The 26,999-nt window shown below is 39.7% G+C and overlaps 1 protein-coding gene across 3 annotated transcripts; it reads right to left on the reverse strand.

The window, feature by feature from the left end:
- Positions 1-1,263: 1,263 nt before the first annotated feature.
- On the reverse strand, positions 1,264-26,999 carry LOC114302295 (regulatory protein RecX family protein). Of its 3 annotated transcripts, none has more exons than XM_082880284.1 (7): positions 26,847-26,999; positions 26,017-26,123; positions 25,175-25,521; positions 24,841-25,027; positions 24,065-24,157; positions 23,772-23,859; positions 1,264-2,119 (listed from the first exon to the last, which is right to left on the reverse strand). In XM_082880284.1, exons 2-7 carry the CDS (start codon positions 26,088-26,090, stop codon positions 1,850-1,852), a joined length of 1,059 nt encoding a protein of 352 aa, XP_082736410.1. In that variant the 5' UTR covers positions 26,091-26,123; positions 26,847-26,999; the 3' UTR covers positions 1,264-1,849. The 3 variants fall into 3 exon arrangements, with proteins under 3 accessions (XP_082736410.1, XP_082736411.1, XP_082736412.1); XM_082880285.1 differs by having other exon boundaries at positions 26,017-26,096; positions 26,847-26,969; XM_082880286.1 differs by lacking the exons at positions 1,264-2,119; positions 26,847-26,999 and adding an exon at positions 13,119-13,357 and having other exon boundaries at positions 26,017-26,206.

Raw genomic sequence — 26,999 nt, forward strand, 5'->3', positions numbered from 1 at the left:
AATGTAGATTTCAATTTGATAGTGGACCCAATTTAGGCTGTGTTTGGTTTCAACAACATAAAAAATAGAAGTTATTTTAAAAATATTTTTGTTGTTCAACAAAATTCACCTTATCTGGCAAATGCTAAAAAGTCAAAAAAAAATTCTTATTTTTTGTAAAATTTTTATTTACTTTTCAAGTCTTTTTAGTCTAAAAAGATATAAAAGTAAAACAAAAACAAAAAAACGTTTACTGAAAAAAAATATTGAAACCCTACTTAAACTTTCCTAATAACACAAAAAAATAAATAAATAAATAAATAAGCATTTGCAAACACATCAACTAATTTGGCAACTTTATCTTAAAAAGGTAAAAAAAAATAAAAATAGCTACTAAAAAATATTGGGTAAATGAACCTTCAAATTAAGGCCAAGTTTGGCATGTCTTGAAAAAGACAAAAAGTCAAAAAGTCACTATCCTATTTAAGTCACATCATCTTATTTAAGTCACATCACCTCTCTAACACATTACTTCAAACCCAACCCAAACCCAACCCATATTTCATAAAAAGTCAAAAAGTGCACTTATTTAAATCATCCCAAACAATCCCTAAATTTGATCCACATTTTAAATTTTGCGTACTTAATTTATTTTTTCTGAGTACATACCGTTACTACTTGTTCAAATACAAGGAGGAAGGGAAGAATAGAGGGAGTGTGTGAGATTTCTTTGAGGCTTTGCATTCATTTAGGAACGGGACTAAAACAATCACAAAAAGACAAAATAAACTAAAAAATTAATAAGACAAAATATCACATTTAAATCATAATTATTTTATTTTTTCTCTCACAAAAGTTAAAAAAGCCAAAAAAACTCATCCCAAACGAGACTTTTTAGCCACTGACTAAAATAACTCCAAAAAAATCAAAAAGTTAACCCACATTCCAAATCAACCCTATATGTGCCAGTACAGATTTGAAGCATTTATCTAGGGAATTGGTTTGGATTTGCTGTCTTTTTCCAAGTCAACCCATATTCACTTTACCCCTCTCTCTCTCTCTCAGCCAGCCATTCCAGCAGTGTTCACATGGTCCTACCCTCCTCACATCACTTGTTCATGTGATGTTTCAGTGTAAGACTTTCCAGTAATTGAAAAACCTTTTTTCCAATCTTGTTGATCTACAAGACTTTGCACTATCTAATTCAGATAACATGTACAATCAGGTCAAAAGCATATTTAATTTACACTGAAACAACATGAATGTACTGTAAAACCAAGCTCATCACAACAATGGTAAGTCAGCAATGTCTCCATATTGATTCACACAGAGAAATTTATGCATCCAAATGAACTATATAGATCCGATGATTCTTATGTATGCCCTAATTGCCCATTATAAATTGTGGGTTTTGCTGTACAAGCACATCAATAAGGGTAAGTTAGAGATCCAAATGAACTATATGGACCAAATGATACTTATATATGCCCTAATTGCCAAAATAAATAGTGGGTTTTGCTATACAATTACACATCAATGACTAGACAGAGCATTAACACAATTAAGGGTGTTCCAGTAACATTGTACTTACAGACATGAATTGGTGTAAACTTTGGTTTCAGTGACGATGCCCATTGATCCCACGAATAGCACCCTAGTGTCACAACATTTCTGTTTTCAGACCTGGTTGGCACTGGGTAGGCTGACAAGAAAGCAATTTATCCAAGTGGAGGCCCAACTGGAACTATTGGTTGGTAGTGTCCCAATGTGGAATGCATGACAAAAATGATGGGTGGGTCTGAAGTCAGCGATCATCTGAAACAGGACCGACCACATAGTTCATAAAAGGCAAAAGAATCAGATATCCTCTCTAAGGGGGGTTCTCGGATTCTAGCTTTTTCAAGATGGAGCTAATAACACCCCAGTTGAAACCGCGATATTGAAGCCACCGAACAATCCTTGATTTCCGTGTTTCGTTGGTAACATCTCGACCACGGAGCCACTGCTTTGAGGCCTGAACAAATAAATGATCCATCGAGACTTTAGACAAGCCGTGTCTTGATTCTTGATCACTGTCTTGAAAAACCAAGTTTATTGCCTTCTCTGCGTCAACTTCACTCACTCCTTTCTTGAATAATGCCTGATCCAACAATGCTCCATCATATTCAGTGGCAAGAATTTTGTCCATGATAATAAAAGCTCAAATAAAATACCAGTCTTTATATTTTAAACAAAAATTCCAAGTATCTAAGAAACACAGATACGGGACAACAATTTTGGAAAAAATGAACTCAATCAGCTTTCTAAAATTATAAAAAATAAACTCACAAAAGTGTCCTGAGGTGTGTCCAAACACAAGACACATATGTCTGTGAAGTGTCTTATTAAAAAAATAATTAAAAAAATTGATACGTGTTCCGGTGTGTTGGTGTTTGACACGAACCTGGCACCCATTTTGAATTGACGGTGCTTCATAGCCAAGTATTAACCACCTGGGTCAAGGTGACACCGCACAACAATTATTAATCTCAATGGCTTGAAATACTTACAAGCCAACAAATTTCTTGTATGTTGCCTGGTCCAATAGGGGCATCAGCAAGGGGGTGGGGAAGATTGACAATTTTTTTTAAGTTCTTAGGATAATCCTAAATATGTTTGTTTCCCATCTTCCTTTTTCTGTAGATCAAACAGTGAAAGAGGGGAAAAAAGCTAATTATAAAAATTTCATGACAAAGAGGCATTCCAACATCAAAAGAAAAGACTTTCTGAGTTGATTCAGTGTCTGTAAGTTTTAGCATATTCATTTTTTAATTATCAATTCACCATAGGGACGGGGTGGCCGGAGGGGTTGGTTAAACTGGTGAGGGAAGGAGGAGGAAATGAAAAATTGTTTGAAAACACATTTTATTGTTTCCTCCAATTTTGAACTGTTTTCTGAAAACAAAGAATGTAATAACCTGCACTCTTAAACTCATGTCTCTGTTCTCAACAATCATCATATAAACAAAGAAAAATGACCATCCACGATAGAAATTTTCTACAAGGCACAGAATATATTTCCTCCAAGGCTATTGTTCATTCCAATTATAGTACATTAACATATCAAGACCTCAAATAACTACACTATTTTCCAGCTTATTGTGAACTATACTCCACCCTTTCCAACATTAAGCAATGGAAGCATAACTACTATAGGTTTCTAATAGAGAGAAACCAGTGTTACCAGAAATCGCTAAGATTTATGTTTTGGAACGTCTATTCAAAACATGGTACACATTTATTTGAGAATTATAAATTTAGTGATCCCGAAATTATTTCCAATTTATTTTTTGAAAGGTTTCTTAGAAAAAAAAAAAAAATCAAATATTGAATGGAAGTCTAGGGAGTAGAGTTTTGGTAGGAATAAATGTAAAAAAATCGGTAATAATATTCATAGAAATATGTTTAAAGATCCAGACACTCTTTGGACACTTGGAGGACACACATATCTATCACTTAAACACACGTGCCTATGGATTAGACACAGATGAAACTAATTATAAGTTCGAACAAAATAACTTATGATATAATAATAAAACACACATTAATGTGTACTAATTAGGCGTTATTTTATAATAAGAAAACAAAAAACCATCTAAATTTATAAAAATTAGTGTCATATTGCATTTTTATTATCTTTAAATGATATATTCATATATATATATATATATATATAACATATAATAAATATATAAAATTATATATTTTATGTGTGGCCCCCACATGCCGTATCTTATATTTTTTGAAAATTTGCGTGTCGTCATGTCCGTGTCGTATCCATGCCATGTCGCGTGTCCGTATCCATGCTTCTTTGCTTCCAGGCAACATAGAGAAGAACATATCCAAACTATATCTTTTTAATAGGTAAGAAGACTTGAACTTGAGTCCCTTTATTCAAGAAAATATCATTTCTAAGGAAAAGATTAGCAATTGCTAAGAAAATCAAGTAGCAAAAAAACATGGATTTGGGATTACCTCGCGAGGGTACCTTGTGGGCTCCCTTTACCGTGGTTGGTGGCTGGTCATTTCAGCCAGATCATGTCTAATTCAGAAAACATGGGGGTGCTCCTTCATCTCAGCGGCAAATGAATGTGTTTTGGGAAAACACCAACAGGCGTCATTTAACGGATTTAGGCTTTTCAGGACTGAATTTTACACAGACGAATGGAAGAGAGGGGATCACGAATATTAAGGAAAGAATTGATCAAGCATTTTGTATGGATTAATGGTGGAATTTGTTCCAAGAGGCGTGGGTCCAGCATTTTCCAAGGGTAAACTCTGATCACTACTCCTTACTTATTTCGTTGTTTGGGACAGTCGCTCAACACTCTAAGCATCCATTCCGGATAGAAGCAGCTTGGTTGACTCATCCTACTTTTAATGATTTAGTTCATCACTCTTGGAGTTTTATAGAAAAGAGCTTGCCCCTCACAATTGATCGTTTTGTACATGTTGTTACTATTTGGAACAAAGAAGTCTTCGGGAATATATTTTGGACAAAGAAAAAGGTTTTGGCTAGGCTGAATGGTATACAGAATGCCTTGGGCTCTTCCCCTAACCCGTTTCTAGAACACCTTGAGTCGCAGCTTACTCAAGAGTATAATGGCATAATTCTTCAAGAGGAACTGCTCTGGTTGCAGAAGTCCCGGTTAAAATGGCTCATGTTTGGGGATGCTAATACACGCTTCTTCCATACTTCTACTAAAAGAAATAGAATAATGGCCTTAAAGAATGATAATGGCTCTTGGTGTACTGATCGGATGGAATTGCAGCTTAGGGCTATACAACATTTTCAGAAATTGTTCCAGTCTGAACACCGTATCTCTACTCCCTCCCGCTATGATCCAATCATTGCCGAGTTTATCCCCTAGAGAAATGACCATGCTCAACCGTCCTGTATCAGCTACTGAAGTCAAGAATGCAGTTTTTTCAATGGGTCCCTATAAAGCCCCAGCCCAGACGGAATACAACCTTTTTTCTATCAACAATATTAGGATGTGGTTGGGCCTGCTCTCACAACAATCATCCAGAACACTTTTGCTTTTGGGGACTGATAAAAATTGAGAAAACTTGTGTATATTGATTAATCAAAAGAAGTACAAATATATAAGCGCTAATAGAATGAAACCCTAACAACCTAAATTACTAAACTATCCTTAATGAATAATATAAACTACATAATTCACACACCCCCTCAAACTGAGGATGCGAGAGCAGAAAGCATCGAAAGTTTGCCAAGAAAACGAAAACGAGCAACAGTATGAGTCTTCGTAAAAAAATCGGTCAACTGAAGAGAGGAGGGAACAAAAGGGAGAGTAGTAGTGTTAGAATTTCCCATCTTTACCTTCACCTACTCCACTACACACTCCACTTCACCTACCTCCACTTCACCACACACTCCACTTCACCTAACCCACTATCACCTCCACTACACCTACTACCACATTTTCTTCTATATATAGATTGTATAGGAATTGTAATTAATCATCTTGTAAGACATCAATCAAATATCAATCAATAATACATAATTTCTTACATGGTATCAGAGCAAGGTTGACAACCTAGTAATTCCGCTTCACCGGCGGGCGGCAGCCTCGCCTTGGCCGCCCGCCGGACCTCTACACATACCTTTCATCCGCTGCCACAAATCCCATAACTGAATCATCGGAATAGTCGCCGTCGTCCACGGCTTCACCGGCGAGTCGAGCTGACTCATTCAGCTCACCTCCGTCCTCTTCGCCACTTGCGCCATCGATCACCAAAGCCCACGTCTCTCTCTCTTCTCTAAAATCATGTTTCCGCAGGCAACTTGTCCGGCTGTTTCTCTCTCCTCCATGCACGGGGTTAGTCTTAGACTTGGACTACCCTTATCATCACATCCTAGCTTCAGCTCACCTTCCTCATCATCTGTTACGAGTTTTGGGGACAAAAAGAGGGGTTATGGGTTCGTTGTCTCGGCTTCAACGGAGACTAGTTTGGCGCAGACAGGTGTGATCTTCAAACCATTTGAAGAGGTCAAGAAAGAAGATTTCATGATCCCTATCTCCCGCCAGATTTCGCTTGCTCGCCAGAGGTACCACGATGAGTGCGAAGCTGCGATCAACGAACAGATCAATGTGGAATACAATGTGTCGTATGTTTATCGCGCCATGTACGCATACTTCGACAGGGACAATGTCGCTCTCAAGGGCCTTGCAAAATTTTTCAAGGAGTCAAGTGATGAAGAAAGAGAAATGGGAAGCCTCATCTTCATCCCAGCTCTCTTGCTGTCTGGACAAACCCATGTTTGTGCTCTCTCTCTCTCTCTATTTTTCTTTCCCAGAGATGCTCCATGTTGTATAATCAAAAGAATGGTCCATGAATTGTGCTGGTGGGCCCTACCACTAGAAAAGCAAATTATCATCATGATTTTGCTCCATGAAAATCGGCAGAGAGAGCACATGCATATGTGTGTTGCTTTTCTCTCCCCATGTGACTCACCCACTGTAAAAGGTCACCCAATACACACATCCACCCACATGCACTTTTTGATGTCAATATTTTTTTTTTTTTAATCAACTCCACTTCACTTTCTTTTATTTTAATATATCTCTATATATATATTTATGTTTATTGTTTTGCAAAGACCATCATTCTTTTTCCCACTACCAAATATTATATTAGCCTTCATAAATTTCACTGGCTTCACCACTTCATTTTATTTATTATGCTTATTCTTCTTTTCAAAAAAAAAAAAAAAAAAAAAAAAAAAATCCATTCACACCCACCTCGGTTTTCATTCCAGAACCTTGTCATTTTTTTTCATGCCGGGATCAACCCCGATCAGCATTTTACACAAAAAAAAAAAAAAAAAAAAAAACACACACACAAAAAAAAAAAAAAACACACACAAAAAAAAAAAAACAAAAAAAAAAAAACAACCACATCCACAGGCAGGATTTTTCTTCTCTACTCTGCCACAGGTCTCTTCTTCTTGCCTCCATCCTGGGCGGTCCTTGACGGTGCTGCCTCCGTGTTGCTTCCTAGACCACCAAGCAAGTTGCCTCCTCCCTGCTCCTCCACTCCGGCATATGGTGGACCTCCAAATCGGAACATCACGGTGGCCTTCCGCTTCAGTTCCTTATTTTCCGCCTTCAGCACACTTATCTCTGCTCGCGCATCCTTATACATGCGTTGGAGCAGAGCCAGTTGGGCGTTTAAATGCTGCACCTCATTTGTCCTACTCTGCAGCCGGTTCGACAAATTTGTGACCGCCGTCATGGTTTCCACGCATGACTTCAGAGTATACTGATTAGCCTCAATATCAGTTTGCATCGCCATTTTTTGCTCCACCGACCGCATCGGAAAGTTCAATGGAGCAAAACCAGAGGTGTTTGGTTGCGGTTCACTGGCCACCGCACCAGTTGTCTCTCTTGTTGACTCATTGAGGTCGGGAAAGAGAGTGAGCAGACTCCGGGAAGATGAAGCCATTTTCTGGGCCACAGAGTATTACAGAGTATCTCTCTCAGAAATCTCTCTCAGACAACAGAGTGTTACGGACTATCTCTCTCAGCAAAACGAAGAAGAGTTTTTGTTTTTTCAGAGGTTTTTCGCAGCTTTTCTCTGCCTCAGCCTCAGCCTCTGTCTTATAGCCGAGGCAGCCACGCGCATCGCGCGCCTCTTGCCACCAGCCGACAAACGGGCACGCAAGCCAAGGCGCCCACGTGCCTCGCCATCATGTCCGGCACACCTTTTGATGAATTGGGCACGCCTTTTGATGGCACGCCTTTTTATGGATTGGGCACGCCTTTTGATGGCACGCCTTTTGAAAAATTGAGCGCACCTTTTGAGGATGCGATTTTTTATGGGTCCGACAAGACTCTGTAAACTGTCCCGACATTGATTCCGGTTAGCTCCTTTATGGGTCCGACAAGACTCTGTAAACTGTCCCGACATAGATTCCGGTTAGTTTCTACAAGGGTCCGACATGACTCTGTAAACTGTCCCGACATTAATTCCGGTTAGTTTCTACAAGGGTCCAGCAAGACTCCGTAAACTGTCACAACATTTTCACCAACGGTCTGACACGACCATAACTGTCTTCTACAACGGTCCGACATGACCCCATAAACTGTCTTCTACATCGGTCTGATACCACCATACAGTGTCCTCTACAACGTTATGACACCCCATACAGTGTCTTCATCAACGGTCTGACACGACCATACAGTGTCTCCTATCATTTTTTATTTTTTATGTATTTTCTTGTTTTGTTACTCTCTCCAAACTCAAGTTGGTTAGTTTCTCTCCTCCTTGAGTTTGCGGGGGGCTGTTAGAATTTCCCATCTTTACCTTCACCTACTCCACTACACACTCCACTTCACCTACCTCCACTTCACCACACACTCCACTTCACCTAACCCACTATCACCTCCACTACACCTACTACCACATTTTCTTCTATATATAGATTGTATAGGAATTGTAATTAATCATCTTGTAAGACATCAATCAAATATCAATCAATAATACATAATTTCTTACAAGTAGTGCCAGCCTAAAGATGCTGTCTGACAAAGTGACAATCTATTAAAACATGCTTGGTCCGCTCATGAAAGACTGAATTATGGGCAATCTGGACAGCACTCTGATTATCACAATACAACTGAGTCGGATCAAAAAGAGAGACACCCATATCAGAAAGAAGCCAGCGAAGCCAAACGATCTCGGAAGTAGCATGAGCCATGGCACGATACTCAGCCTCAACGGTAGAACGAGCAACAACAGACTGTTTCTTACTCTTCCAGGATATGAGGGAATCGCCGAGGAAAACACAAAGACCAGAAGTGGATTTACAATCAGAGATGTCACCTGCACAATCAGCATCAACATAGGCACGGAGAGTCAAGTCCGAAAAGGCAAATAACAGCAAACATTGCAACAAAGTGCCACGAAGGTAACGCAAAGTACGAAGTAAGACAGTCCAGTGTATGGAACAAGGAACAGAAACAAACTGACTGAGAATGTGCACAGCATAGGAGATATCCAAACGAGTAACGATGAGATAAACAAGGCACCCAACCAACTCGCGATGCAAAGTGGGATCATCAAGAGGAACGCCATCAGAAGCAGAAAACTTAGCATGCAACTCAAGAGGAGTGTCAACAATTTTCTCATCAGTGAGATTGGCACGAGAAAGAATATCACGGGCATATTTAGTCTGAGAGAGAAGATACACAGTAGGAGAAGTAGCAACCTCACTACCAAGAAAATACCAAAGAAACCCCAAATCCTTCATCTCGAACTCCTGAAACAACTGATGCTTAACCTCCTCAATAGTACTATAATAAGAGCCAGTGATGATCATATCATCCACATATAACAGAAGGAGAACAAGCCCAACAGAAGTGCGCCAAACAAAGAGAGCACAATCATGATGACTAAGGCAAAAAACAAGCTGAAGGGCAACAGAGTGAAATCGCTCATACCAAGCACGAGGAGACTGCTTGAGACCATATAGAGCACGGCGACGATGACAAACAACACCAGGAGGGTGAGAGAGACCTGGTGGAGGGCGCATATACACTTCTTCAGCAAGATGCCCATTCAAAAAAGCATTTTTGACATCTAGTTGAAACAGGGGCCAGTGATGGGCAGCGGCAACAGAGATAAGAGTACGAACAGTAGTCATCTTGGCAACGGGGGCAAAAGTCTCATCGTAATCAATCCCATACTCCTGAGAAAAGCCTTGGGCAACTAGATGAGCTTTGTACCGTTCCAAAGACCCATCAGAAAGGGTTTTGACCTTATAGATCCATTTATAGCCTACAACATTCTTGTCAGCAGGTAATGGAACCAAATCCCAAGTCTGAGTGTTAGCCAAAGCAGTTAACTCATCATTCATGGTGGCAATCCAATTGGGATCATGACAAGCTTCCTTGTAAGACCTGGGCTCAAAATATGTATGAACACAAGAAAGAAAAGACTGATAGGAAAGGGAAAACATCTATTACCAAAACCATACCAGTTTGGAGGATGACGATCTCGCTTTGGGAAGCGATGTGCAGGAGGAGTGGGATCCAAAGAAACAGCTGGAGGGACAGTAAAGCTAGAGACAGGCAAGCTCGGAAGTACTTTGCGACGTTGATAAACAATAAGAGGAGCAGGAGAAGCGGGAGTTGGAGATGAGGTAGCTGGAGAGGTATTAGAAGTGCTAGTAAGAAGCAAAGTAGAGACCTCAAGGTCAGAAACAAACTCATCAGGAGAAACATTAGGAGGAAATGGGTCAACATGAACCAATTCATCCTTAGTAATAGGAACAGGGGTGGAAGGTATAGTGTAGTAGGGTAGTTTTTCTAAAAAAAAGACATGCCTAGACACATATAGCTTTTTGGTGGCAGCATTATAACACCGATAACCTTTCTGATTAATGCCATACCCTAAAAAGACAGATAGGACACAACGAGAACTAAGCTTAGAGCGCGCCCGTTTACGAAGGAGCACAAAGCATGCAGAACTAAAAATACGAAGAAGAGAATAATTGGGAGTAACACCAAAAAGACGCTCATACAGAGATAAGCCTGAAAGAAGAGGAATAGGCATCCGATTGAGAAGATATGCAGCAGTGAGCACAGCTTCTCCCCAGAAAACAGAAGGGGATGAGAGCAACAAAGTGCCTGTTTGGCAGAAATTATTTACAGCTTATTTCAGCTTTCAGCTTAATTTAAGCTATTTTAATGTGTTTGGTTTAGCTTATAGCTTATAGCTTATAGCTTTGTGGAAGTCAGAAATCAGCTTATTCTTTGAGTGGGGCAGGAGATGCTTTAAGAATAAGCTGGAAATCAGCTTAAGCTGAAAGTTATAAGCTATAAGCTGTTTAGGCATAAGCTATAAGCACTTTCCCACAGCTCTACCAAACAGGGCTAAAGAGCGAGCTGTATCAAGGAGATGGCGATGTTTGCGCTCAGCTCGACCATTTTGTGCAGGAGTGTCAGAACACGAAGACTGATGAATAGTTTCATGAGTAACTAAATACTCCTCAAACTCAGACAAGTAATACTCACCCCCCAAATCAGAATGAAGAATTTTAATGGTGGTAGAAAATTGAGTGCGAATCATGGAGTGAAAATTAGAATATATTTTGTAAAAATCAGATTTTCAAGTCATCAAATAAACCCAAGTAAACCGACTGTAATCATCCACAAAAGCTACATAATATTGCGAACCACCCTTGGTAACTATAGGGGAAGGACCGCAAACATCAGTATAGACCAATTGAAAAGGAGAAGATGAAATAAAACTACTTTTATTAAAAGAAAGAGCAGACATTTTAGCCAGTTTACAACCACGACACTCAAAAATATCACTAATGGGAAAATTGCCTAAATGTCCAGACCTAACTAACATCCTCAACCGATTACTCAACAGATGACCTAACCTAGAATGCCAAATATAAAACAAAGAAGACTTATTGTTTAAACAAAAAGAAGACAATGCAGTAGAAGACACTTCTAGAGGAACATGCAAGCTGTCCAAGATATATAGTTCTCCAACTCTACGCCTGATCCCAATCTATCTCTTGGATACTCGGTCTTGTACAACACAATGAGAAGAGAAAACAACATCAAAACTGGAATCAGATAATTGATTAATAGAAATAAGACTGAGTGAGAGGTGAGGCACATAAAATACAGGAGAAAGAGACAAATGGGAACAGGAAATAGAACCAACCGAGTGTACAGGCATAGAAGAACCATTAGCAGTAGCAATAGTGATAGAAGAAGAAGGAGAGACACAATTACTGAGGAGAGATGCAACAGGGGTCATATGATGTGAACAACTAGAATCAAAGATCCACGAAGTATGGATATTACCTGAAGTGGATGAACCAAACAAACCGAACTGAGTGGTAGTCATAGCCAAGGCTTGGGACGAAAGATTTGGATTGGCCACCATGAAAGACTTGAACTGCTCAAACATAGACTGCATATTGGAAGATGGATCATTCTCAGAAACTGGTGCATAAAAAGCAGCAGATGAGCGAGATCCTGAAAATGTCGGCTTAGCGAATGGTGAACCAGATGAACGACCCTTGGGCTGCAAAAGTTTAGGACATGCATGTTTCTAATAGCCTTTCTGATGACAGAAGCTGCACTCATCCATGGAAACCCGAGGCTTAGGCTTACCAGTAACTTGAAATAAATGAGAAGATGGAGTGGGTAACAGCGGAGGAGTGGCAAAAATTGATTAGGAAGTAGGAGTACCATGAGCCACCTTAAACCGAGTTTCTTCCGCAATAAGCTCACTGACAGCACCATCCACAAAAAGCAAGGGAGACCGATGAAGAATAGCTCCCTGAAATGGCTCAAATTGATCACGAAGGGCCATAAGAAATTGAACAAGATGTTGTTTCTCCCGATATTTGATATAAATGTCAAGTAACTGCAAATCGGACGGTTCCATCAAAGCAAGTTAATCCCAATAAGTAGTCATCTCATTGTAGAACTCCTTAATGGACTTATCTTTCTAACTAGCACTGCGAATAGACATCTCAAGTTCATACTGTTTTGCAAAGTTAGACTCAAGGTACATAGTCTTCAAATAGTCCCAAACTAGTTTAGAAGTAGAATATTTGGAAAAATTCATACCAACGGTAGTTTGAACTGAATTATGAAACCAAGTAAGAATTTGTGCATTTTCCTTATCCCATTTAGCAACATCGGCCTCAGTTTCTTGAGATTCCATAGGTCTAATAGTCATACCAATAATATAGTTCCACATGCCTTTATCCATTATAAAATTTTTCATTACATGAGACCAATAAGAATAATTGGTACCATCTAATTTAGTAGTAATAGCTTGCAATTTATCGTCAGCCATGATACTATAATTAGGCAACACAGTATAGTCAAAGTAGAGTCACAATTAAATATCCAGAGTTACTATTGCTATAATTAAATAATCAGTGAGGTCAAACTTATAATAACCATTGTGACCCAATCATCCTCAAATAGCAATCAGAGAGAGAACCAAGGCAATGCAAAAAGAGAGAGAGAGAGAGAAACTGAACCTAAACTCAGGTCTGGAGCGAAGTTGATTTCAAATACCAGATCTAGAGCGAAGTTGAGCACAAGATCAGACTTTGCTTTGATCGTGTGAACCAGAGGGAGAGACAGATTACCAAGCAGAGTCACACAGAATCGATCGAACCAAAGGTACCAGTCGATGGGTCGAGCTTCGAAGTGCGACAAAGAGAACAGAGAACCCCCGGCGAAGGCGTTGCGAAGAGAGAGAAAGGGGCTACAATGGTGCGATGGTCGATGCTTTCTGCGAAAGGTATGCTAACGTCTGTAACGTGGCTCTGATACCATGATAACAGATGAGAAAACTTGTGTATATTGATTAATCAAAAGAAGTACAAATATATAAGCTCTAATAGAATGAAACCCTAACAACCTAAAGTACTAAACTATCCTTAATGAATAATATAAACTACATAATTCACAATCCCATTGGACTTAAATAAGACTCTAATCACCCTCATTCCTAAGGTTAAACATCCTTTTAATATGAATCAATTTCGCCCCCATCTCCCTAAGCAACGTCACGATGAAAATTTTGTCTAAAATTCTAGTGTTTTGAGTATGCCCTTTTCTGGCTAAGATAATTAGTCCATTGCAGGGAAGTTTTATCCCTGGCAGACAAGCTACAGATAATATAGTGATTGTTCAAGAGCTACTTCACTCCATGAAAACGTCCAAAAGTATAAAAGGGGCCATGGCAATTAAAATTGACCTTGAAAAGGCATACGACCGAATTGAATGGCCATTTTTTGGAACAGGTTTTGAATGAGATTGGTTTCCCTACTTCCTGGGTCTCATTAATTATGAAATGTGTATCTACAACACAGCTTGCGGTCCTTTGGAACAGTGCATCCACTTCTTGTTTTCAACCAACCAGAGGGTTACGGCAATGAGACCCTCTTTCCCCTTACCTCTTCCACTTCTGTATTGAGAAATTAGGCGAAAGTATACACATGATTGGGAAAATACCTGGGTGTTCCACTACTACACAATAGGGTCTCCAAGAATACTTACAAGCACACTATTGATCAAGTCCGTGATCAATTAGCAGGATGGAAGGCCCGTCAATTGTCTTTGGTTGGCCGAGCTACCCTTATTCAGTCGGTGACATCTTCCATTCCTGCTTATGCCATGCAGTCTACATTCCTTCCTAGCTCTGTTTGTGCTACCATTGATAAATGTCATCGCCGATTTTTATGGAGAGGGGATCAAACTCACCAATGTATGTCTTTAGTGGCCTGGGAAAAGGTGTGCAAGCCTAAAGCTAAGGGGGGGTCTGGGCTTACGGAATATGAGAGATGTCAATTTAGCAAAGTTAGGTTGGCAAGCTCTACATGAGTTTACTCCTTGGGTTGTTGCACTCCGTAACAAGTACTTAGCCTTGAGTAAAAAGCTATGGGATCCATGCCCATCCAATTCCTTATACACATGGCGAAGTATCTCGAAAGGGGCATTAGTGGTTAAGGATGGGACTCAATGGAGGGTTGGCAATGGCAGTGAAATCAATTTCTGGTTGGATCTATGACACCCTAAATGTTTAATTAACACCATGTTAATACAAAAAAATAATAATAATAATAAAATAAATATATAAAATATAAATAGTTACATAGTTGTACATGCTAAGATGTAATCTAATTCGGCATTAGTTTATTAAAAGTGTAATTAATATATTATTTGGGGCCAAAACAACACAACTACGAAATTATGATAAAAGTTGGGGCCAAAAAGGAAATATGGTGAATAGTGTACTATTCGCTGGTCACCTAAAGAAAAAGCCAATTAGGTAGATTAGTGAATCATCCAGGAGGATAATAAATAAGGGGTGAGTCATGTAAAGCCCAAGTACATAAGGGGGGTGAATCGAAGGCCAACAAAAATAAAAAATGAAAATTCACAAGAAGAAGGATTAAGGAAAAAGGACCTCGAAAAGCTAGCGTAAATAGAAAGAAAATAGTAAGAATTAAAATTAAAGTTGGTTATATTATACCTTGAGTCACCATAATATATTTTACATATGTTTTGAGTTATCATAACTTATTTTACGCAATTTGTGTTTTATCAACTGTATTAATATTTCAATTACGTTGATTATTTTCGAAACTCTATTTATTTAAATTGAAACCTATGGATATATTTGTTTAAATTTTAAAAATTATTTGACAATGATTTTATAAACAATTATGTTTTGTAAGTACCACCACGGGAGTCTCATGCCTTTGGAGACTTAAATAACCATTAGCCTTTATTTGGTCACTTTGTGGTCTTCTGTTTGTCATGGATCCATTGATTTCTGTTCTGACTGTCACTCCAGTGACCTCTATTCTGTTCAATTCTGTACCATGGTTATGATTATTTATTTACATAATTTCTTTATTTCAGTTTCTGCCACTTAAATAATTTGTTTATTCAAATAAAGTTATGTTACTGTTTTAGCTTAAATAACTATCCGTGGTTATTTTGTGTCCCCTATACTCTTGGCATAATATTTCTCACTCTGCTGTGTACTTATAGCTGTTATCCCTTTCAGGTGATGAGATGTAAAGTATAACTGTAACCTCATATAGTAGGACCCGTACGGAATTTGATGCCGACCTGTTACACTTGTTTTCTTTTCTTTTTCTAAAATTATGTCACTACATAATAAAATAATAAAAGCCCCATGGATGTATTTTTGATCATACAAAGTAACTTTTCTATTTAATTATTTTCTTACTTCAATTTTGTCCCCACTTGTGCCTTTTAATTTGTTAAGATTAGAATTAATTAGTAAGTTGCGATTGGGTCGTGACAAATATGGTATCAGAGCAATGATTTTTTAACCTTGTAGAATTTTATGTTTGTATCATGATTAATTCTGGTGATGTAGGAATGTCCAAGTTTATTCTTGATGAGGCCTTTTGGAATGAGCTCGAGGCTATGAGTTTGGGGGGAATCTTAGGAGTGCACCATGCCCCCGCCTCGCCAGAAGAATGGAGAGACTTTGAAGACATAGTCAGGCGACTACATCCAGGCCTTGCCCAATTCATGGGTTGGCCAATATATGTACAGGCCGATCCTGATGATATAGCATACTTATCGTGGAGACAGATCCTGATGATGTAGCATACTTATCGTGGAGGCAGAGTCGTGCCTACACGTGCGGACAATATCTCGGACCAACCCGCATAATCAGCCTTGCCCCAAACGTTTAATTAACACCATGTTAATACAAAATAATAATAATAATAAAATAAATATATAAATATAAATTATTATGTAGTTGTACGTACTAAGGTGTAATCTAATTCGTGATTGGTTTATTAAAAGTGCGATTAATATATTATTTGGGGCCAAAACAACACAACTACGAAATTATGATAAAAGTTGGGGCCAAAAAGGAAATATGGTAAAAGGTATACTATTCGCTAGTCACCTAAAGAAAAAGCAACCTGTTAAGCCTATTAGGTAGATAAGTGAATCATCCAAGAGGATAATAAATAAGGGTGAGTCACCATGTAAAGCTCAAGTATATAAGGGGGTGAATCGAAGGCCAAAAAAAAAATCACAAAAAGGATTGAGGAAAAAGGGCCTCGAAAAGCCAGCGTAAATAGAAAGAAAATAGTAAGAATTAAAATTAAGGTGGGTTATATTATACATTGAGTCACCATAATATATTTTACGTACGTTTTAAGTTACCATAACTTATTTTACGCAATTTGTGTTTTATAAATTATACTAATATTTTGATTACGTTGATTATTTTCAGAACTCTATTTATTTAAATTGAAACTCATGGATATGTTTGTTTAAATTTTAAAAATTATTTGACAATGATTTTATCTGTTTGGTAAGGTTTACGTTTTCAGTTTATATTTACAAAAATTTTATAAATTGATTTTTGTTTTTTTTTGTTCATTTTTAGAAAAACATAAACTACAAACGCGTTTGGTAATTGACAAAATGTTTAAAAAAAATTTAAAATATAAAAAAGAGTGAGAAATGGCAAGTGGTGGAAAGTGACGGCAGAAGGCGGTGGTGAAAAGTGGTGACGATGGGTGGTGGGTAGCGGGTGGTGGTAAGTGGTGGCGGGTGGGTGGTGGTGGTGGTGGTGGCGGCGGCGGGTAGGTGGGTGACGGTGGTGGGTGGTAGCGAGTGGGTGGTGGTGGTGGGTGGTGGTGGGTGGCGGTGGCAGGTGGGTAGCGTGTGGTGGTGGTGGCGGGTAGGCGGCGGTTGGTGATGTGGGTGGGTGGGTGACGGTGGCGGGTGGTGGGTGGTAGGTGGTAGCGAGTGGGTGGTGGTGGTGACAGGTGGTGGCGGGTGGTGATGGTAGGTGGGTGGGTGACGGTGGCGGGTTGTAGAGAGTGGGTGGTAGTGGCAAGTAGGTGGCGGATGGTGGGTGGGTGGTCGTGGCTAGTAGGTAGCGGGTGGTGATGGTGGGTGGGTGGTGGTGGTGGTGGCAGGTGGATGGCGGATGGCGGATGGCGGGTAGTAGCGGGTAGGTGGTGAGTGGGTGATGGTGGCGGGTGGTGGGTGGTAGCGAATAGGTGGTGTTGGATGGCAGGTGGGTGGGTGGTGGGTGATGGTGGTGGTGGTGGTGGTTATGCTATGGTGGATGGTGGTGGTGGTTATGCTATGGCGGGTTGGTGGCAGGTGGGTGGTGGTGGCAGGTAGGTGGCTGGCAATGGATGGTAGTGGCAGGTGGTGGGTGGTGGCGAGTGGATGGCAGGTGGGTGGCGGCGGCGGCGAGGGGTGGGTGGTGGTGGCGAGTGGGTGGCAGGTGGGTGGTGGCGGCGGGTGGTGGTGGCAGGTGGGTGGTGAGTGGTGGTGGCAGGTGGTGGTAGGTGGTGAGTGGTGGTGGCGGAAGATGGTGGTGGCGGAAGACAGTGGTGGAAAATGGTGGCGGGTGGTGACTAGTGTTGGGTGATTAAAAAAAAAAAAAACTGAAAACTCAAAATGGAAACACATTTTTTGGGTTTACATTTTTTTGCCAAATTTATAAACTGAGACCACTGATTTATAAATCAAAAATTTACCAAACAAGTTTTTATTTGAGTTTTTAAAATTTTTGTAAATATAAATAGAAAACTGAAAACGTAAGTGTTACCAAACGGCACCTAAACAATTATGTTTTATAAGTACCACTATGGGAGTCCCATGCCTTTGGAGACTTAAATAATTATTAGCCTCTGTTTGGTCACTTTGTGACTCTCTGTTTGTCCTGAGTCCATTGACTTCTGTTCTGACTGTCACTCCAGTGACCTCTGTTCTGTTCTGTACCGTGGTTATAATTATTTATTTACATAATTTCTATATTTCAGTTTGTACCACTTAAATAATTTGTTATTTTGTATCTCCTATAGTTTTGACATAATATTTCTCACTCTGCAGTGTGCTTATAGCTATTACCCCTTTCAGGTGATAAGCTGTAAAGAAGAACTGTAACCTCGTATAGTGGGACCGCACGAAATTTGATGTCAACCTGTTACACTTTGTTTTCTTTTCTTTTTCTTTCTTTTCTTTTTCTAAAGTTATGTCACCACATAATAAAATAATAAAAGCCCCATGGATATATTTTCGACCATTAATGAAGTAAATTTTCTATTTAATTATTTTTTTTACTTCCATTCTACCTCCGCTTGTGCCATTTAATTTGTTAATATTACAATTAATTAACAAGTTGCGATTCCAGCCCAAAGCCTCTGGGTTGGGTCGTGACAGGATCTATGGATTGGAGACATTCCTCTCCTTCAATGTGTCTTACCCCTCCATCTAGGGATGAATTGATCTTGAAAGTTGCTGATTATTGGCGAGATGATGGTGGATGGGATTGGAATAGGTTATCATACTGGTTTCCGAGAGATATATTAGAGCTCCTTTTACCTGTGGTAGTTAGCGGTGAAGAAAATACCGATCACCTAGCGTGGAAACATTCTACTCACGGTACTTTCTCTACCAAATCTGCTTATCTATCTATTCGGAGTCAAAACACTCAAATGGAGGAATCTCAAGAGGATTGGAGACTAGTATGGAAGGCTAAAGGGCCGAATAGATAGAAATACTTTACGTGGTTAGCCCGGAGTGATCGATTGTTAACCAATGCTATGAAGCATCAGCGACAATTAGCACCTGATTTGTCATGCACTCTGTCTCCACCGCAATGAATCAACAGTCTATGCTATTTGAGACTGTTCAAGAGCAAGAATGATTTGGCAAGAAAATATTCCCCCCTCCCCCTGGATGTTATTTTTTTCACTACCTTTAAACCAGTGGATAGATATGAATTTGGGATTACCGTAGAGAGTTGATTCCAGCTCGAAAAACTGGCCCTTCTTGTTTGTGGGCCCTATGTCCTCTTCATGGTTTTGGCGGAATCAACAAATTCATGATCTAAAGTTTGAAGAACCTTTCCAACTAGTGGAATATATTAAGGGTAGAGTGCATGAATTCCAGGTTCATAAGGACCGTTTGAACAAGGGTCCGAGTATGACCTCTATTCATATTGCATGGCAACGACCTTCAACTGGATGGGTCATGTTAAAATCCACCTACTCTCCACCTACTTCACCCACTTAAACCTACTCCACTAAACCTAACCCACTACACCACTACCACCTCACCTACTCCACTAAACCTAACCCACTACACCACTACCACCTCACCTACTCCACTAAACCTAACCCACTACACCACTACCACCTCCACTTCACCTACTCCTTACCTACTACACACTCACCCTCTTCTATATATAGGAATCATGAATCATTGTAATAGATATAACATTACATCAATCAATAATAATACATACAATTTATTCTCTCTCTTTCTCTATACATTATTTCTTTCATGGTATCAGAGCGATAAGATTTAAGCCTGTATTTCTTTCTCACCGGCGGGCAGCCGGCCGACACCTTTGCCTTTGCTGCCCGCTGGAATTTTCTACACATACCTTCCACTCTCCACAGCCGTAACTCTGCAAGAAGAGAAACTTCGCTCCATCATTTTCTTCCACGAATCTTCTTCGTGGCTTTCGAGCTCGTCTCTCACTATCTCATGCAATCGATCTTTGCACTTCATCGCCACATGTGAGCAACCGTGGCCGTCGTAAACGCCGAAAAAGTGCAAATCCGCCGGATTCTGACTACTCCGGCGGCAAAGCAAGGGGTGAATGGCCACAGCGTCTTCCATATCTCTCCTCCTTCCACGCACAGAAGTCATGCCTAACTTAGGGCATTTCTGAGCCACCTCAGGCTCGTTTGTCACATTTGAAGTCGGAGATGCACACTGTTTCGCAGACGTCGTCTCTGATTCACCGTTCTCCACCAAACGACCTTCACTAATCACGCAATTCTCAACTGCTTTTCCGCACTCAGACAGCTTCGAATCTGCCACCAAAACATCCAATTTCTGACGTTTTCTACCGTGCTCTTCCAGATTCTTCTCAGCTTGGTGATAGATTTTTCATAATGGTTGCTACCGCCGCTACTTCTACATTTTTTTCCAGTTGCATCTCCTCCACTCGATTCTGGTGCCAAGACATCCAGCAAGCTTGGAGGACCTCCAGCAAATGTGGATGCACGAGGGATTAAATCAAAATCTGCTGCCACTGGGGGTTTGCAGGTTAAGGCCAATGCACAAGCCCCTTCCAAGGTAAACGGTACCAAAGTTGGTGTAATGGAGGGGCTCAAGAGTGAGGATGATTCGCCATCACTTCACCAAAGGACTTTTATCAACCAACTGTTCACCCACGTTGGGCAGTGTTACAGCTGCAAATTTGTCTTCTTATCACGTGAGGTGATGATGAGATTTGTGAATTATTTGAAGTGGTTTGAGCTGGAATGCATATCTTCAGAAAAGGAATGTGCCGGTAAACCTAAGATAAACTATGTTAATATGTTACAGTGTGTCTCCCTCTCACTTTACTTTTTCCACCACCCACAACACATTATCATCGCCATTCCCTAACCCACATGGACTTGTTCCCATCGTTTCATACAACTCATCATTCATCCCACTAGAATATATAGAATATATATATATATATATTAAAAAAAAAAAAAAAAAAAAAAAAAAAAAAAAACAATACAAATTTGCACACCAAACCTTCCCTTATTTTATTCATGTTGGGGCTCACCCCGATCACCATTTTACACCAAAAAAAAAAAAAAAAAAAAAAAAAAAAAAAAAAAACAACAACAACAACAACCACACCCACAGTGGGATTTTTCTTCTCTACTCTGCCGCCGGTCTCTTCTTTTTGCCTCCGTCCTGAGCGGCCCTTGACGGTGCTGCCTCCGTGCTTCCTAGACCACCAAGCAAGTTCACTCCTCCCTGCTCCTCCACTACAGCATATGGCGGCCCTCCAAATCGGAACATAACGGTGGCCTTCCGCTTCAGCTCCTTGTTTTCCGCCTTTAGCACACTTATCTCTGCTCGCGCATCCTTATACATGCGTTGGAGCAGAGCCAGTTGGGCGTTTAACTGCTGCACCTCATTTGTCCTGCTCTGCAGCCGGTGCGACAAGTTTGTGACCGCCGTCATGGTTTCCACACATGACTTCAGAGTATACTGATTGGCCTCAATATCAGTTTGCACCGCCATTTTTTGCTCCACCGACCGCATCGGAAAGTTCAAAGGAGCAAACCCAGAAGTGTTTAGTTGGGGTTCACTGGCCACCGCACCAGTTATTTCTCTTGTGGACTCGTTCAGTTCCGGAAAGAGCGTAAGCAGACCACGGGAAGAGGAGGCCATGTTCTGGGTAGCTGGACGGGAAGAAGAGGCCATGTTATGGTTGCTGAGTGTTTCAGAGATGGGTTGGTTACAGAGTGTTTACAGAGTGTTACCAGTGTATCTCTCTCAGCCCACGAAGAGTTTTTCAGAGGTTTCAGACTGGTTTGATTTCTACATGGTCTCTCAGCCTCCGCCTTCATTTATATAGCACATGACGAAGAGGCCGACACGCGCACTGTCGATCACGTGCATCGCCGCGTGTCTGGCGCGCCTTTTGATGGCACGTCTTTTTATGGATTGGGCACGCCTTTTGATGACACATCTTTTTATGAATTGGGCACGCCTTTTGATGGCACGCCTTTTTATGGATTGGGCACACCTTTTGAGGGTGCGACTTTTTAAGGGTCCGACAAGACTCTGTAAACTGTCCCGACATTGATTCCGGTTAGCTCCTTCATGGGTCCGACAAGACTCTGTAAACTGTCCCGACATTGATTCCGGTTAGCTCCTTTATGGGTCCGACAAGACTCTGTAAACTGTCCCGACATTGATTCCGGTTAGTTTCTACAAGGGTCCAGCAAGACTCCGTAAACTGTCACAACAACTGTCACAGCATTATCTGCTACAACGGTCCGACATGACCCCATAAACTGTCTTCTACATTGATTCCGATTAGCTCCTTTATGGGTCCGACAAGACTCTGTAAACTGTCCCGACATTGATTCCGGTTAGTTTCTACAAGGGTCCAGCAAGACTCCGTAAACTGTCACAACAACTGTCACAGCATTATCTGCTACAACGGTCCGACATGACCCCATAAACTGTCTTCTACATCGGTATGACACCACCATACAGTGTCCTCTACAACGTTATGATACCACCATCCAGTGTCTTCACCAATGGTCTGACACGACCATACAGTGTCACCTATCCTCTTTTATTTTTATGTATTTTCTTATTTTGTTACTCTCTCCAAACTCAAGTTGGTTAGTTCCTATCCCCCTTGAGTTTGCGGGGGGCTGCTAAAATCCACCTACTCTCCACCTACTTCACCCACTTAAACCTACTCCACTAAACCTAACCCACTACACCACTACCACCTCACCTACTCCACTAAACCTAACCCACTACACCACTACCACCTCACCTACTCCACTAAACCTAACCCACTACACCACTACCACCTCCACTTCACCTACTCCTTACCTACTACACACTCACTCTCTTCTATATATAGGAATCATGAATCATTGTAATAGATATAACATTACATCAATCAATAATAATACATACAATTTATTCTCTCTCTTTCTCTATACATTATTTCTTTCAGGTCAAGATAAATGTTGATGGTGTGGTAGCAAAGAGAAGTGGTCATGCTGCATGTGGTGGACTAATTTGCTCGGCCCAAGGTTCGTGGCTTGGTGGATTCAAGCATCGAGTGGGCTCTTCTTCCATTCTGTGGGGTATTTGGAAGGGGCTTTAGTTTGCTTGAATGCATGAGCATCACCGGATTATCCTTGAGTCTGACTCATAGGAAACCATTCAAGCTGTTAAAAAGGCAACTCCTATGCACCCTCAATTCAATATCTGTCAAGGAATTTGGGATTTGATGGACCCAGATTGGGAATAGGATATTCAAATAATTTAGCGAGAGGCTAATGGGTGTGCAGATATTCTTGCTAAAGAAGCTCTTGGGATGAATGTACGGAGTGAGGTGCTGGTTGTTGAGCCTCCTTCTTTGGCTATAGCTTTGGATCATGATCTGCAGGGGACTAGTTCCCCCAGGATGGTTAATTTGTAGGTCTTTTTATCTTTGTTTTGGCTGCGGCCCCTTGTTCACCCAAAAAAAAAAAAGGATTTGGGCCAACTTTAATTAAGAAAGCTAATTAAGAAAGCCACAAAATTCTTGAAGAAGCACATTGATAAGGTTTATGCCATAAAATTTCACCAGAAGAAATAGATACAAAGAGAATTGCTTACTTGCTTGATCCGCCTCGGTCCCCAACTTGAGGAAGAAAACCTAGACTGGGAAAATGTTTCAGCATACAAGCAATCATTGACCAAACCCCTACAACAAACTAGAAGAGTCAAAGACACAAATGGGACTCATAAAATAAAAATTTTGGATTTGGGAAATGTTACAGGCTTACACTTCTGGTTAGAAAATGAAGAAATGTAATCCAGTGCAACAAAAAGAATGATAGGAAAAAGAAGAAGAAGAACAAAGAAAGAAAGATTCAAAAGGATAATCTTCCTATTACTTGGTTACAAACCTGCTCTGGAAGTCCATGATCACTGCATCAATAATATCAGGAGGAAATCTCTTCCCATACAGTTTCTTTCTCAGCTCAACAGCTGTAAATGCTCTGTAAAGAAAGGAAACACAGTTCAAACTTATAACTTCTTCTTCTTCTGTCCCTCTGTCTCTCTCATTTTTTAATATTTGGAGGGGGGGAAAAAGAAGAAGAAGAAGAAGAAGACTTCTTGTTACACACAATCACGAAAATGTACCTCTAGGGATGCACATCTGAAAATTTAGAATTAAAGCACAATAATATGAGGGGAAAATCAAACTGATAATAAATCATTGATAAAACTGGATGCTTCGATTGTCATATGTAGGCATTAATGATGCCATAATTGTGAGCTTAGGTTTAAGGGCATCACATTTCATTATCAAGTATCTACCAAACTATGCATATCTGTTTCGTATAATACTGGTTTTAAAATTGAAAATGCATAATGGATACACAAACTAGTGTACAGTGGGATAAATGGGCTCAAAGGTGATATTACCAGCTAATTAAAATTTTCTAACCAATTTAAATTGTGTGTGCTAGTGTTAAGCAAGTTCATAAGCATAGATAAAGCATCCACAAGTTGAACACACAAATCACAGACACTTTGCCGATCAATATAATCCACTATTTTCAAAAAGATTAATACATGACTCAAGTAATGCCTTTATAATCAGTATTTTAGTAGGTTTTACACATCAAAAGAATAACAAACCAGACTCACAAATATATTACCAAAATGATACACTAACCTTGTTGCAAGTAATTCAATTGCCATCTTCTCTGCATCTTGTTTATTAGTTTTAACACCTTGTAATGCTTCCTGATAGTGAGGGTTCTTCTCCCAATGAATCTCCAATTCCTCTACAACCTCCTTAGGTTCTTCTATGGATTCACAATCCACAACTCCCTCGTCATAATCAGTTTCTTCCTTCAATTCTGAGAAATATTGCTCAATTTTTATTTATTTATTTCATATGTGCAAACAATTGATAATATTGAAATAGAATAATAGTTTGAAAGGGCACTGTGCTAATTTAAATACTCAAGTAACAAAAAAACTAGAAAAAAAAATTACAACTTTACCTTGATTGGCATGATAGGTTAAGTAATGAATGGGCATTTGATTTTGATTTTGATTTTGTGAGTTTTTATCCAACACAAAGCTCCTCTGTAAACTCTTGCCATCATTATGAACCTCAAATCTCAATGCATTATGGTCCGAACCATTTTTTATTACTTTATTCTCAGGTGCCTTCTTGGATGTAGAAGAAGTCTGAGGTTTTTCAGTCTGAGATTTTTCAGTCTTCAATGTTTTCTTGGAAATTTCAGGTTTTTCCTTCTTCAAAGTTTTCTTGGGAATGTACTTAACTGGAAATGAAGAACTATTGGCTCTGCCACTCGAACACCCAATGCTACTACTCCTCTTCATCCTAAAAATTCAATCTTTCTCATAAGAAAAAACACAAACACATGCATACTCTATTTTTCATTGAACTTTTCATTAACAGAAATTTTAACATGTTGTTTGGGTGCTGAGAAGTCATAAGAATACTGAAGTAAAACTTGGAAGTTAAATGGGTTCGATTTCTTTTGATTTTCCCACAATTTCTCAGGAATCAAACAAGAAAATGAAAGAAGATATTGCTCTACCACTCGAACAGCCAATGCCACAACCCTTCTTCATCCTAAAAATTCAATCTTTCTCATAAGAAAAAAACACAGACACATATATACGTACTCCACTTTTCATTGAACTTTTTGTTGACCGAAATTTTGACATGTTGTTTGGGTGCTGAGAAGTCATAAGTATAGTAAAGTAAAACCAGGAAGTTAAATTGGGTTCAATTTCTTTTGATTTTCCGACAAATTCTCCGAAATCAAACAAGAAAATGAAAGGAGATTTGGAAAATTGAAGATTTTCTCACCAGGGAATCAATAGGGCTCGACATTGAAGACCAAATGATGCTTTGCAGACAAAGTTCCCGGCAAAAATCGCCATTTTCCTCTGCTGATTTTGAGTTTGAACAAAACCCTAAAATTAGAGCGGTAAAAGATTCAAGAAGGTTAGGGTTTTACTTGTTGCTCGAACGAAGTGTGTTTCACGGATTTCGGAGGCGCGTGGGGATTACAATTCATGTGCCTTTTCTTTTTGAGGGGGATTAAAAAAAACAATTGTGATTGACACCCCACATACATAATTCCCATAATCTCACTCTCATTTCAACCAATCATAATATGGAGTTTGTATATACATGAGTAAATTTTACACATACATCAAAGGTCAATATCACATTGGAGGTCATGAAACTCCTAAAAAAAGGAGTCTTAAACATTATTATAAAAATAAAAAAAACTTAAAATTTTAGCAGAATAAACCTTCTTTTTTAAAAAAAATTGGGTTAATTATACTGACATCTCTTGAAGTTTCAGACTAATACAATAAGACCCATGTAGTTCTACAAATTACATCCCCTCCCTGAAGTTTGTAACTACATTACAAAAAAACCCCTCCGTTAGTTAACTTACTGTTAAGTCAACTAATAGATTTAACTTATGCCATCAACTAAAGTTTTTTAAATGCCCTAAATACCCTGTCACATGATCAGATATAACCTGTGTTACATGGACTCGGCAGTTGAAGGCGAAATACCCGTGTCGATACGACACGGGTACGGATATGGGATCTGTGTCAGATTCGCGTCCTCTCTCTCGAACATGGCTAATCGAAAAGGAAGAAGAAGATTGAAATACTTACATGGACGTGTTGGGTTTGAGATCTAGATTTGTTGGATCATAACTTCATCGACGAGTGAATGTTGGCTATAATAACCACATCATCTAGAGATAGAATTGAGAGAGAGAGAAAGAGTCATAATCACCAAGTGGAAAAAAGAAGAAAGAGAAGAGA

Source organism: Camellia sinensis, chromosome 7, assembly GCF_055761805.1.
Source record: "Camellia sinensis isolate YWXY chromosome 7, ASM5576180v1, whole genome shotgun sequence".
NCBI classification, from domain to species: Eukaryota; Viridiplantae; Streptophyta; class Magnoliopsida; order Ericales; family Theaceae; genus Camellia; species Camellia sinensis.